Source organism: Candoia aspera, chromosome 1, assembly GCF_035149785.1.
Source record: "Candoia aspera isolate rCanAsp1 chromosome 1, rCanAsp1.hap2, whole genome shotgun sequence".
Taxonomy (NCBI): Eukaryota; Metazoa; Chordata; class Lepidosauria; order Squamata; family Boidae; genus Candoia; species Candoia aspera.
Window position 1 is genome coordinate 213758349 of NC_086153.1, and position 14710 is coordinate 213773058.

General features: G+C 36.5%; 1 protein-coding gene across 2 annotated transcripts in view; it reads right to left on the reverse strand.

The window, feature by feature from the left end:
• SLC35F5 (solute carrier family 35 member F5) overlaps positions 1-14710 on the reverse strand; it is a 43827-nt gene that overhangs the window by 4691 nt on the left and 24426 nt on the right. For both annotated transcript variants that reach the window (XM_063288712.1, XM_063288711.1), the window contains exons 8-15: positions 13872-13953; positions 12256-12446; positions 8036-8117; positions 6640-6727; positions 3627-3691; positions 3058-3162; positions 2755-2914; positions 1054-1144 (exon numbers count right to left, since the gene is read on the reverse strand). In XM_063288712.1, the coding sequence (XP_063144782.1) occupies positions 1054-1144; positions 2755-2914; positions 3058-3162; positions 3627-3691; positions 6640-6727; positions 8036-8117; positions 12256-12446; positions 13872-13953 (864 nt within the window). The remainder of the gene's footprint in view (positions 1-1053; positions 1145-2754; positions 2915-3057; positions 3163-3626; positions 3692-6639; positions 6728-8035; positions 8118-12255; positions 12447-13871; positions 13954-14710) is intronic.

Here is a 14710-nt window from a genome sequence, read left to right on the forward strand (position 1 = left end):
CTACATATGAAATATCTCACTTTAGAGTGAAAGTGTCACAACGAGGGCAAATTTTACCAATGTTAGAAATAAATATGGAGAACAGGTGATATTTCTACTGTTGCTGGTAAGATGTTTCACTCATCAAGCAAACTGAGGCTTTGCTAATTTGTTTTCCTGTAGAGTTCCTGGAATAGTGATGCAGAAATTTTCTTTTTCAAAACACATTCCTATCTAATCATAACTTTTATTTGAAAAGAAATATCTAAATTCAGTAAAATCCCTCCTACTCTACAAGTATATTTTCAATTCATTTTCATGATGTAACCATTACTGGCTTAAATGAATGGCAACTTCACATTAGCACACAAATGACTGTATTTAACATTACACCAGGTCTTACTCTGACCCCTGAAGCAAAACACTGCAAGAGGGGATAACGGTCTATTTAGAAAACTATCTCATTTGGAGAACTTGCAATCAACAGCATGAGCATCTATTTGAGGCTTTCTAAAAACAGCATGCTTATGTTGCAATGCTTTTGTCATTTGCCCCTGCTTGACCCAGCTGCAGACATCTGTGCATTATGAATGAAGAGCCAGTTTGGTGTAGTGGTTCAGGTGCTGGCCTGGAAACCAGGAGACTGTGAGTTCTAAGCTTCCTTTAAGCAGGAAAGCCAGCTGGGTGACTTTGGGCCAGTCACTCTCTCTCAGCCCAACCCACCTCACAGGGTGGTTGTTGTGGGGATAATAGGAGGCAGGAGTGTTAAGTATGTTCACTGCCTTGAGTTATACATAAAAAGGTGGGATAAAATAATAACAGTAACAACAACATTAAAAGCTATTGATGGACGAGCAAATCCTATTGTCTGCAATTAAATATAATCATTTCTTTTGGTCACAGTATTAGAACCCATTTTTGTTCATGAAGATTCCATTAGGAATTTTAAAGATTTTCTTAAATTTAAAATTTTAAAAATTTAACTTTTTTTTTAATTTTAAAAATAAACATTTTAAAAATTTCCACTGGGATTTTTATAGTATTTACCACTGTCTTCAATAAAATCTACATTACCTTTTGCATGCATATGTCAGCAATTATGGATAGAGGTATTGTAAGGCTCAGGGCAAGTGTTCCTATCAGTGATGAGGTAAGAAAGCAGCCCCTGGAAAATGTTAAAATACAAACACTTGAATTAAAACAAAAAAAAATTAGAGGCACAGAAGCAATTTTCACAAGTGCACACCAGAGTTTGGCAGAATTTGTAGGGTACTTTGGCTTATTCACACTGGTTAAGCCAAGGTGCTTAGAAAACTTCTAATTTTCCTCTTAATTTATTGACCAGATCTTTCTTGCCCTACCATGTATTTCTGTTTACCCATTACACTATTAACCTAATTTGCATATCATGCTAAGCCACAAATATATCACATTGTGGCTTAGTGCAATCTCTCAAAGAAGTCAAAGAAGAACTACTCCCTCCACTAAACCTCAAGGTATTCAGTTTCAATTAATGAAGTCTAATGTTACACATCTTGAATAACTGTTTTTTGCTGTCTGTAGGTACCACAATTGGGACCAGCAACTCGATTGTTAAGCGAAATGGTTGCTAAGTGAAACTGTGACTGTGCTTATGATCTTACTTCAGCTTTCCTTTCATTTATAGACCTGCAAAGGTTATAAATGTGAGGATTGGCCGTACAGTTACTTTTTCATCACCGTCATAACTGTGAATGGTTGCTAAACAAGGCAGTTGCTAAATAAGGTCTACCTGTATATTGCTCATTTGGCTCTGAAAAACTTTATTCAGACTCTATCTCCGATATTATGCCAAATTTACACCTGATAAATTTAGGTTCTTGTCTTTATAGCTATTTATATGTGAAGATTTTCACCACTTAGTGATGAAATGACAACCTGGTAAAAGACATCCAGAGATAGCAACATTTATACAACCTGATCCTCCAAATGTGAATATCCATAATTTGATTTTAAGGAATCAATTGAAACTAACTAGAAATTGTTTGTAAGATATGTCTAGATACAGTGTAAGGGTTCTGAGTAAAAACCATGCACGTGCAGATAGAACATTGGTATTAACCCTTTCAACTACTCATCCATAAAGCTCTCCTTTTCTTCTGTTGCCAACTACAGTATCTTCTCCTAGCAAAGAATTGGCAATGAAGTTGCATCTGCTGCTATTATTAAGCTGATGTAATTTGGCTTCATTTGTGATAGCCCTGCAGTCTTAGGTTTGTTTTCCTACGACTACAAGAGAATGAAATGGGAAATGCACAAATTTCATGATCGTGCACTAGCATTCTAGGGTAAATTCCAAGTGATCATCTGAAATTAATATCCACTAAGTCTGGACAAGCAGTCCGGACAAATGTCATGTGTTGGCTACTGAAACCAATGCAATACACACTGTGCAAAGCAGTGCACTAATCTTAGTTTGATGTGTGAACTCATCCTTAATGGCTCGTAAACCACATTACGACCTAATGATCTAACTGTAAAAGCTTTTTAAAATATAATTTAGCATGATATGTGAACCACATTCTAGCTTTTAATATTTAATAAGCAACATTGGTTTTGGGGGATGGCAACAGAGAATGAAGGAAACGATGCTCTTCAAAGCACAGTATTGTGTCATAATCAATACTTGGGTAAACATAGCCTTATTAGTTACGTTATGGAAAAATGATTTCATCTCTTGTCCTATAATGCCAGACTGTTTGTTAAAAAATCTTATAATCAAAGCAACAAACATACCACAACCAGAGGAATTCAGACAGAACAGTTCCAACAAGGCCATTAATGACTATGCACATTAGGGTTAATTTATTGGGAAATTCAAAGATCTCAAATCCAGTATAATGGAGTAGAAAGAAGCCTGGCCAAAGCAACAGCAAGTTAAACAAGCCAACAAAACCTGCAGAAACAGAATAAACAAACAGGTCACATAACAAAAGGTTAGTCTTACGTCACAAAAGTATACCTTGCAAAACTTAAATTATCAGGCTCAAGATGTAGTCCTAGATTAAAAATTTTTTTTTAAAAAAAATCTGTTCTTACCAAAAAACATTGGAATATCAAGCTTATCTTCTCTGTCAACTTTTCGTTTTATCATAACTATATAGATTGCATACAGCACAGCTCCCATTAGAGACCAGAGGGACCCTGTAAATGAGAAAGCAAGTCCAGAGGGTATTAATAATAAAGGCAGGGCAGAAAATAAATAAATAAATAAATAAGTCAGTCAGTCTTCATCGCTGAATTAATTAAATGCAATCCATTTGTTTAACAGGTGTTAAACGTATTTTATTTTTACACAAATAAATCATGTTAAACAAAAGGAGAAAATTGGTAGCATCCTGCAGCAAATTATTTTACTTTTTAAAAAGAAATATGGTTCCTTCAAAATGTGTACTCTTCTATAATACATTTGTTTATTCAGAGGAGTTTTTGCCTCGTACTCCCTTAAGAGCTCATAATGGCATACAATCATCACTACAGATTCAGCTATAAAAATTAAATATATTTTCTACTTATTATGTATTTTTGTCATCACTGAGTCAAAAATATACAGCAGTATATCCTCAAGAATTTCAATTTATTATGAAGAATTTCGGGAAAAAAAATACCTATTGTATCTCTTCCGGAAGATTTCTCAGACCCAGACAAATTCACAAGAACAACACCTCCAATGCTATTTTAAAAATAAAGTATTATATTCAAGTTAATTTAGTCAAACAGTTTGTATGGAAAGAGTTAACAATAAAGTCTGATTATAGTTATCTTAATACCGTGTACTGTTTTGTTTCAATGGTTCTCACGATTATATAATACATTAGGAATACATTTTGAAAAACTCAGGCTAAATGATAGCAAATTTTCTTAAAATTACAGAAAAAAAATATTTGAAACGAAATAGAACAACACTTTTTACATTTTCTTTGCAAGTATAATGGCCTGGAGAAGCAGAAGATTATAAATTAGCAAAAGCCATCCCCAACCATAAGAAACAGAAAAAGAAAAAAAAGGCTTTTTTTCTATATAAACATTTCCCCATAAATAACAAAATACGCCTGGTAATAGCCACTTCTCACAGAGTGAGTTCATATAGCATGTGAAACTAACTATGGTTTATTTGAATAGACCATAAATCCATACACCATAAGCCATGGTTTGTTAACCAAAATGACCATACATTTAAAAGCTGAAGGCTGAACTTGGTTGTTTGGGTTCTGCTTCCAGTGTGCCACAGAGGACATGGCACTGGTACTTATTTTGGGGCCGTTTTTTCCTGCTTTGAGGAGGAAATAAGGTAGGAAATTGAGATTACTGTCCTCAATAAATAACTGCCTGGGAATGGGGTGTTTGGGGGGTGGTAACATTAAGCTATGCTAATGTGTATGCTACACAAACAAGCCTAGGATTATGCACTCTGCTCTTCAACTTTCTTTTTCTGACAAGATCATGAGAGATTAAAGCATTTGCTTTTGCTCCCTGGCACTTGTTCATGCCTCATTTTAAATCAATGCAGTGGTGTAACGAGTTTGTAGTTTAAGTGTGATGGTAAATCACTTCATTATAGTTTAGCATTGTTTATATTAGGTTACTGTTGCTTGTCCAACAGCCCATAGTTTTAAAAGCCTGGCTTCATATGCTTTGTAACTACAACCATTAGTTCCAAACTGATAATGTGTGGTTAGCTTTAACTATGGTTTTTCAGTATACAAGCCAACTTTTGTGTACTGCAATTTGCATACTGCAATCGTGGCTTGTTTTGGTAGTTGGTAATTCAGTCTAACCATATTCTTGGTTTGGACATGAGTACAATAGGATGTTCGTTGAAAAGAGAAGCAAAAGCTTCCAATATTTGCCTCATGGCTAAGCCAGAAGAGAAAGAAGTATTAGGTAAAGGTAAAGGTTTCCCTTGACGTAAAGTCCAGTCGAGTCCGACTCTAGGGGGCGGTGCTCATCTCCGTTTCTAAGCCTTGGAGCCGGCGTTGTCATAGACACTTCCGGGTCATGTGGCCAGCATGACGACTCGGAACGCCGTTACCTTCCCGCCGAAGCGGTACCTATTAATCTACTCACATTTGCATGTTTTCGAACTGCTAGGTGGGCAGGAGCTGGGATTAACAACGGGAGCTCACCCCGCTGCGCGGTTTCGAACCGCCGACCTTCCGATCAACAGCTCAGCGGTTTAACCCGCAGCGCCACCGCGTCCCTTAAGAAAGAAGTATTACATAAACATAAAACCATATTCCCATAATGCTAAATTATTTCCTCCTAACATAATGTTTTACCAATATTTCAAAGACTGCAACAATAATTTGACTATTCCATTTCATGTGTGCAGAACGGTAAGTGGAGGTATTTGCACAAGATAAGAAAGCCACTGTCAGATTATTAAGTGAAGATACAGGTAGTCAATGAGTTACGACTACAATTGGGACTGGAATTGCTGTCGCTAAGTGATGCGGTCATAAAGTGCGACATCACGTGACTTTATCACTTAGCAACGGCAATCCAGGCAAGTCCTGGTTGTTGTCATCACCCCAGATGTGTGGGTTGTTAAGCAGGAAGTGGAGAGAGTCCTAGGTAAAGAATGCGGGGGTGCTCCATGGGAGTAGGGGAGGCCCTGGGAGGCCCTGTGCACAAACGAGATGGGGGAGGGGGATGATGTGCATGAATGTGATATTGAACAGTTCCGACCAACAAAAATTCATTTAAGTACACATAGGTACCTAAATCATGGCCTTGTCTGCACGTAACGCCAAGCCATATTGTGATTTACAGATAGTCCTTGTTTACCAACTGTTCATTCAGCAACCGTTCAAAGTTTACAACGGTGCTGAAAAAGGAGATTTATGACAAGTCCTTAAAGTCGTGGCTGTCAGAGCATCCTCATGGTCACACGATTGTGATTCAGGTGCTTGGCAACCGGTGCGCATTTACAACAATCACAATGTCCCATGGTCACGTGATTGCTATTTGTGACCTTCACAGCTGGCTTCCAACAACAAAAATGAATGGGAAAGCTGTCAGGAAGTCACAAGTTGTGGTCAAGTGATGTCACTCTTAACAACTGTGGGTGATACGTTTAATGACTGCAGCTGGAACTGATGTTGTAAATTGGCACGGTCACATGATGCTTCACTTTACAGCCGTGTAGCTTAGTGACAGAGTTGTCAGTCTCATTTGCAGTCAGTACGTGAGAACTACTTGTATTTGGTTTTAATTTGTATATTGTGTGAATCCAGCCATCATAGTTTATTCCATAAAACATGGTTAGCAAATGATAAACCATGGTTTAATATGATACGTGAACTTAATCTTCAGTGATGCCACAGAATAATCTGATTTAAGAAGTTCACTTGTTATATTAAACTAAGTAGCTCAGGTTGCTTGTAATACAATTGAAACATGGTCCCTTTAGTAGAACAGTGAAAATACAGAAGCGATATTTCTAGCACACATCCAGTAAATTATTTTCAGTAATTTTTTTCATGTAGCTGTATATGACCAGCTGCATCTAAAAATAGTAACATAGCCTCCACCACTAAATCCAACTATCTAGAAGAACATAGGAACACTCAAACCTGTGGGGGAGAAGAAAATTGGAGATTAAAGAGTCTATATTCCTACCTTAAAATGACAGCTAACAATTTTGAAAGGGTAAATCTATCTCCACTGTTACTTGGAAACACTGCAGCAAGGATTAAGGTAAATAAACCTGTGAAAAGAACAAATTTAAGCTGTTACTTTATTACAAAGTATATAATACAAAGAAAGAATACACTGTATTTGATCATATAAAAAACTCAGTAATAAAAAATAATGGATTAGTTACAGACTAAATTAATCTTGGGCCCAACTGAAATTAAAATGAAAAGGTGGTTACAACAGAATTTAAAAATATTAAGTGTATATAAGTTCCCTTTTTGGGAGAGATGGGCGGTGATAGAAATTTGAAAAATAAATAAATAAATAAATATATCAATTAAAACAAAAAACTAATAGCATTTCTTTAAGCAATCTTAAAATAGTATAATATTCCTTGTTAAAAAAAATTGAATGTCTCAGATTTATATGTATTTATTGCAAAAAGAAATGAAGTTAACTTTTATTTAACAAAGCTTGTTAAATAAAATGAACATAAATGAAAGACTTTGGCTTTTGAAAAAGTAGCGAAGACTACGTTCTTCCAGAATACCTTCTGAAGATTGACATCTGGAGCTAGATTTGATTTGTTAATTGTTTAACTATTAATTGTTAACAGTTTAATTGTTGTTTAATTAACTCATATTTACTGACATTTATTTTGATCTGCTGATACTGTACTGGTTTGGCTTTATTTTGTTGTATACCACCATGAGTTGATTACAATTTAGACGCATATAAATCTGATAAATAAATAAATATAATTCTATACACATCTATATGCATCTAGTCATAAATAAATTCCAATTCAATAACACTTAATCCTTGATAGGTATATATAGCATTCCACCTTAATATATAAATTTTAAAATTGCATAAGGCACTTTATGTAATATACTAATATGTTCAAATTTATTCAAAACAGCAATGTTTTCTTACTATGTTGCTCTGTTTCTAATTATCTTGTGTCCCACCACTTACTCAGCAAAAGCAAATACTGGAGAAAATGTAACACGCTATTGAGTATTTTGCATACACACACACACACACAGATTTATTTATTTATTTACTACTACTACTACTACTACTGCCACAATATGGGAACCAATGTTCAGTAATAATCAGTGTATCTTTTAAATAATACCACCGATGAGCTGCTGAATGAACTCTACATTCTGCTTTTTCAGCTTGAACTCTTAATAATGACATGTGCTACTTTATCCCATAGCTGCCTTTTTTTTTAAAAAAAGAAACCCTTCAACATCACTCTCTCCCTCATTAGAAGTGATACAAAATAGGTAACTGTATTTTTCTTAAATATGCAAAGAAGTAATTTGAATGAAGTAGGACAACAGTCTTGGAATATATCTTCATTTCTTACCAGAGGTTGATGACAGAATATTAACTATCGCCACTTGAGTGTCCGAAAGTGCTTCTTGATAAGAGAAATTTGCCAGGAACCACTAGAACATTAGACAGTAGATATTAGCATAAAATTCTATTTCTTGTTTGAATAACTGCTTTGAAAGTTAGAAAAAAGCCTAATAAAATGTTTAAAAAGATTTCTTAAACAATCTGGCTGTACGAGCATACCCACAATAAAATCTACTGATATTAAGTAGTAGCTGAACTTACTGTAAAGAACTCTTCTAGTCCCAGAAAGATAAAATCTCCAGAAAGGGTTAACTCTACCTCTTCTGATTAGAAGATAGGACTTAAAACTTCTTCCTGTCCCATGAAGGAAACCACTCCTTTCAGTCACATTGGAGCATTGGCTTCAGCTGTTTATAATTCAACTTTTTTTTTACTACATAATTCCCGTATTGGCACAAGAGCTTGCAACTGACAAGAGGAACATGAGGAATGTAGGAAAGAACAATGTTCATCAGTTATCACATCCTGGTAGGAAACAGTACACTGGTTGTGAGCAATCTGACTTTTTAGTTGCTTGTACTGATTCTGTCCCCTTTTGCAGGGTGGGACTGTTGGATCCATCTTTCAATGTCCTGAAGAATAATCTGCAGTTAAGTCCATCAACATCTGCAGTCACCAAAGATGGAGCAGACAGCAAAAGGATATACTGCACTAGTATTCTCAGGGAGCGAGAGTAAAAGTAAAGCACCTTCTGGAGAACCATGTAACCAAAGGTAGCATCTGCTGATGGAATAGCTGTAAGACTAGAAGGGAGCTGTTTCTTGCTGGCAGAATATTTCAACACAATGCAATCCCTGACCCATCAGCTGACAGTGAGTTGTGTAATTTGTTTCCCAGATCATCTGTTCTGTAGGAGATGAAAAGACTATTGGCCCTCTGCACTCCAAGGGAGCATTTGGAATATATTCTTGGCAGTTTTGACTGATAAAGTGCCATCAAGTTGATGTTGACTGTTAGTGACTACATAGGTGTCTTCTCCAAGATGAACTGTCCTCAACTTTTTAGGTCTCTCAATGGTACATTCACTGTGGTCATAATCAAGTCCATTCACTTTGCTGCTGTCATCCTCTTCTCTTTCCTTCCAATTTTCCCACCATTATAGACTTATCAAGGGAACCAATGACAATAAGCACAGGGGGAAGAAGGCTTGCAACTCTGAAGAAGTGGTGCATATAAAGGTGGCCAGACAGAGATGCCATTTGCTTTTGTAGGAGAAGAGAGCACGAGGCAAATGCTCATCTACACAATACATTTGCTACCCTTCTGCTAGAAATCCCAGAACTTCACCATTCAAAAGTTTGGTAGTTGTAGGTGGTACCTGGGAATCTGCATACTAAGGTGGTTTCCACTACCAAACATGGAAAGCTGGAACTCAGATCTTCCTATTCAATTTCCAGGCACAATATCCAGGTATTGAATTGGGCCTTGACCCATTTGGCATCCTACGGTACTTCTAGGAAAAGACCTGGCATCCAGATACCCAGTCCTTTGCTTTGTTTTAGTGTTCTGTCCTTTCTGCGTTCTGTTGGATCCATGAGTGCTTCATTTTCCTTTTCTTGGGAAATGAATAATAGGAAATACTTGATGACCTTGTGGAAATGAGGTTGCCAGGCTTCCCTCTCCTCCAGCTTGCTCTGAAGAGATGTCATGAGCATATTTAGTGCTGTATAAAATTCAGCTCTGAAGATTGCCCCTCTCAGGGAGGGAATCTTGGTGTTGGCCTCTTCTGTGTGGATAGATTGGGCCCAGTAGAAATCTATCTATCTTCAGGGTCCCAAGCTTTGCTGACCCTAGAAGCTGGCTTGTTTCTCCTTTGATCTATCAGGGCTTACTTCCTATTCCTCTGACATACTGTCTAGACTAAAGATTCTCAATTCTTCTGTCACTATCCTAACAACATGAAGAAGGAATATCAATTCATGTGTTTTTACTCCTGCTGCCAGCTTTTCTTGGTTATATGAGGCTTCCAGCTGCCATGGAGGTTGTTGCTGCAGGAGCTACTTAGTCCAGGTCCAGCAGCCAAAAGATCACCTCTGTTGGCATCTCCCGGTGATGCCTTAAATCACTGCAGTTGCCAATGTCTGGTTCAGTGGGATGGTGGAAGAGGGTCACTGCAGTTGGTGTTATCTGGTGCTTCAAGCTCCGCTTACTTCGGTTCCTCTTTGTTCACAATGCTGCAGGAGGTGTTATTTTGAATCCTCTTTGCTTCTTCCATATTCCTAAGGATTCAAGGCCTTTCTGTTATTTGCCTTAAGGAGCATGGGGAGACCTTTCACACCACCATGGAGCTCTGCATTTTCCTGGATGCCATCGCTAGGGGTATGCTCCCTGCGCCAAGCTCACAGCCCAATTAGGTACCTACATGATTGTGCTGACATCCACTCAGTCACAGTGGTCCTCATCTCCTCTTATAGCAGCTGCAGAAAATTCCTTCCTCCCTCCCTCCCTCCCTCCCTCTGCCACAGTTTGAACTGAGAGGAAAAGCCATTTGCTCCTTCTAAGCGTTGCTAGAAGAATGGAAGGGGTTTCTTTTATGGAATGTCTTTTAACTAGAAGAGGTGGAATAAAGCCTTTCTGATCAACTTCCTCTTCAGTGACTTAGAATGAAAGGATTAGGCAGTTATAACACAAACAGCAATATCTGGCTAAGCCTCCCTGCCATGATGCCCAGGGGGCACGAGTATACCTACTGAGACCTGTATTGGCACTTCTAGCCTCTTTGCAACATGTTTTCAATTATATATATATATATATGTATGTATGTAAAAAATAAAAATAGGAAACTAGCACGTGGTGAGCAAAACACCAGCCTCCAGCATCAGCTTTATTTGCATGTACTGTACACTCACTTCTTGGCCCAAAAGGGTCCTGAGAAAATAGGCATCCTTTGAAAATAATGACAGGTAGCTGCAACCCATTGCCTTAGTTACTATGCTGACCTGCTCAGAGAAATGATAAAGGTATGGAGAGGTAATAAGAAGCATTAGGAGGCAGAGGGGCTAGAAAGGGTGGTAGGTAGCTTTATGCTAAATTTCTACGATGTTATTTTGTTCCCCCATTTGTGAATGGGGAAACCTTTCCCCCACCCCTAGATATTTTATGAAAATACTAACAATATGGCTGGGAACGCCTGCTGTAAAGTAATGGTAATTGTAAATATACATCTTGAGTAGACGGCGATTTCGCTGTTTTTCTGTGAAATGCCCTGAATCATAGTAACATAAACTGTCTGGAACATGAAAATGCTTACACGTTGGCTTCAAATCAGAGAAAGTTAATTACACATTTGTACAACTGTTCAGTTAAAGCCCAATTAATGGAGTTCAAACCTTTATAACAAATGGGACAAGCTAATCATGGCTAATTTAACAGAAATTAACTTTTTTCCTGGATTGAAGCCACTAAATTTTCATTACATAAAATAAGAAATGTACAGTAACTGTTGGAAAGCTTAATTTCTCAAGAACTGGAAAAACAACGTGTTCCTTTTTGCAAACTGCTGGACAAATTTTCTGACATCAGAATGAATTTACAGGCAACTTAAATCTGCAGGTATATATCTTGATGCTAACATATAATTATATGCATTTCAGGATTACTCAAATTAATGGAACATAATGCATAATTTACCTTTACCTTTAATGCATATCAATGCCAAAAACATTCTAAAACCTAGAAATACACTGCTTCCTGACTCAAAACACCATGTGAGTATAAATGAATCTAGATCAGTTTCAGATAATTAATCATGGAATTTTGTCACTTTTGTACTAGAGGAGGCAGGGAAAATATACCTCCAAGTTTTAACGTCTGATTGATGTTAGGAAACTTGAAGCAATGGAATTACGAGTGAATAAAAAATAACAAATACTTATTAGTTGAACTGTTTTTTGTTCTGGGGAATTATTGCAATAGGAGTGGAAACATAAAAGACAGCCGTCTTTTCCCACAACAAATAGAAGCTTTTGCTCATTAAATTGTCAGTTCCATTAATTGTTTTTAAACCAATTAGGGGATAACTCTCAAAATTATGCAGTTCCCTAAATGATATGAACAAGGTAAAACAGTTAATTCAATATCCCAAATGATCTATCCTATATTGAGCAAATATACTATACTAAAAAGACTCTATTTATACCCTGCAACAATTAAAAACAGATGACGTACCACAAAGCAAAAGAAAAAGCTGATTTTGGCTACTTGAGGTGCAGTAAGTTTCCCTACAGCTTTTAATATTGAATCCTGCTCTTTAACTGTTGGGTAAGACATACGAGACAGCTTTGCTTCCAATGCATGACTTGCTGGGAGTTGTCGAATCTCCATAATGTTACTGAATCTTACACGAGGCTTTTTGGGAGCTTTAGATGGGGAAAAAAATGGTGCAGGTCACTTTGTGTATTAGACTGGAACAGAAAAACAATCAGCAAGATCAGGCCCAGAGTTCCTCCCCATGTTTGAACAGTTTATACCAGCAGCATGAATTACCTATTATGCAGAAAAAATAAGCTGGGACTGCAAATTTTACCTTAAGAGGTTTCTGTTTCTACTTATTATATTTAAAAAACAAGCCAGAATTCCTTAATTTTAGAGCAATTGATTTGCTTTCCAACAAGAATGTATTTTTCATGAATTCAGTCTTTAAAACCTGAATTCATGTATATAAAACCTGAATTCAAAGTATGGCATGGTTTCCATACCATCTTATAGTTAATTCAACAGAAGGCCTAGATAATTCACTAAGTATATCAAATGTGAAAAATGCTCGTTCTAGTTCTAGATTCTTATTTTCTAAAGAAATAGAGTAGAGCAACAAAGCATCTTTCAGCTTCATGTATATATTCAAGTTTAATTCCTCTAAGACAGATAAATAAATATAAAAACCAAAAGTGTAAAATCCATATTGTAATGCGCTGTTATTTAACTGTGATAATGTGCAACAGGTACCCCAAATCATTCTAGAAATGTTTCAACCTCAAAATAATTATTTTGTATCCCAAAAAAGTCTTTTGAACTCAAACATTTCCAAAATGGTCAAAATAGCTCATCTGAACTTTAAGTTGAAATGGGGTATTTCAATTCAACACAGTTTGATTTTAAATGTTTTACATACCCTAGTCCTAAGCATCTTCAGAATTACTGTTTTTTCTTATAATTTCACTAAAATTTCATTGAAACTTCAGAAGTTGAGTTTAGGAACTATTTTGTCTATTTCCTATTTCATGAATCTGGCTATCAATTCCTTATTTCATCATTTGCTGTCATGAGTAAGGATGGCGAGCAGGGGGCTCTCATCCAGGCTGTAAAGCGCATGTGTAGCACTGAGGAATTAGGTAGCCATTCCAAGAGACACAGATCGGGCCGCCTTAGTCTTTGGGGTTTATATGTCTGGGTTTTTCCCACGCTTCTTCAGTTTGTTAGGATTTTCCTGTTATGTAGCAGCAATAAAACACTAGAGACCTGTTCCTTGTCTCAGCGTGGTTCCTGGCTGTTAGGACATTTGCCTTGTGCAAAAACTAATGTGATTTGACTGTTTGAACTAACATGTCTATTTTTTGGTTAAAGCCATTATTTTATTTTTGAATTTATAAAAGATTTCTCATAGTTTACTACTTTATCTGGTTCTTACACTATTGCATTTAGAATATATATAGGGGCACAAAGTATTTATGTACAAGACAAAAAGCAATTAACTATGGATTTTCATACTTCCAGTATTACATGGACATACAAGAGGTGATATAAAAATATAAAATTGTTCTTGACATTCTGAAATATGTACTTACTTTTTTCAGCATCACTATTAATGCTGCTACTTTTTTCACTTGGCAAATCATGAAACTTTACAGGAACATACAAAGGTTCACTCTGAAATGCAATGTAACAAATTCCCAATCATGTATCACAGTTATCAAAATAAAATCAAGAGCTCTGTGCAATGTGATGAACAAAAATGTACTCAAGGCTATACAGAAATAAGCAAAATTAAAATCCCACTGTTTAGATTGGCTGCTTGGTAGGCATACTCAGAATTTCAAGCACAGCCTTCTCATTTCTATAGTAGGCTCCTAGGAGATCCTTCTACAAGTAGAGCATATGACCTCATGCTTCTTCATGTAAACTGATAAACTTCCTTGCATACACAAATCCATTTTATGACCATGCAATTGATTATTTAATCCTGGTATGAATTTCTCTTTTTAAAAACGAGAAATTTATTTTTGGACAATAACAAAATTGGTTGCCAACTATAAAGTTTTGATTACTGTCAATGGGCTAAATGCAAACGCAACACCTGTTCACTGAATTAAAAAAACAAAAACTTCAGCACTTTTACTAATTGTTTGCAAATACTGGGTTGCACCCAGTCATGAACTTATCTTAGCAGAAAAAGCTTGTGGTTGTACAAGATAAGGCAAAGCATTTTTCTGATTCCCATGTATCTAACACAAATCTTTGTGCAAGATCCCACTCTATTCCAGAAGAGCCTCCAACTCTCAGCAGCAAGTTGTAAAGGGAAGAGTGGGGTGCAACGAGAAGTAGGGAGATTATCCAAAATCAGGTGGTATTAAACTGACATAAGAGAAAGTTACTTCCACTGGATACCCCTACAGAAATTTTGCAA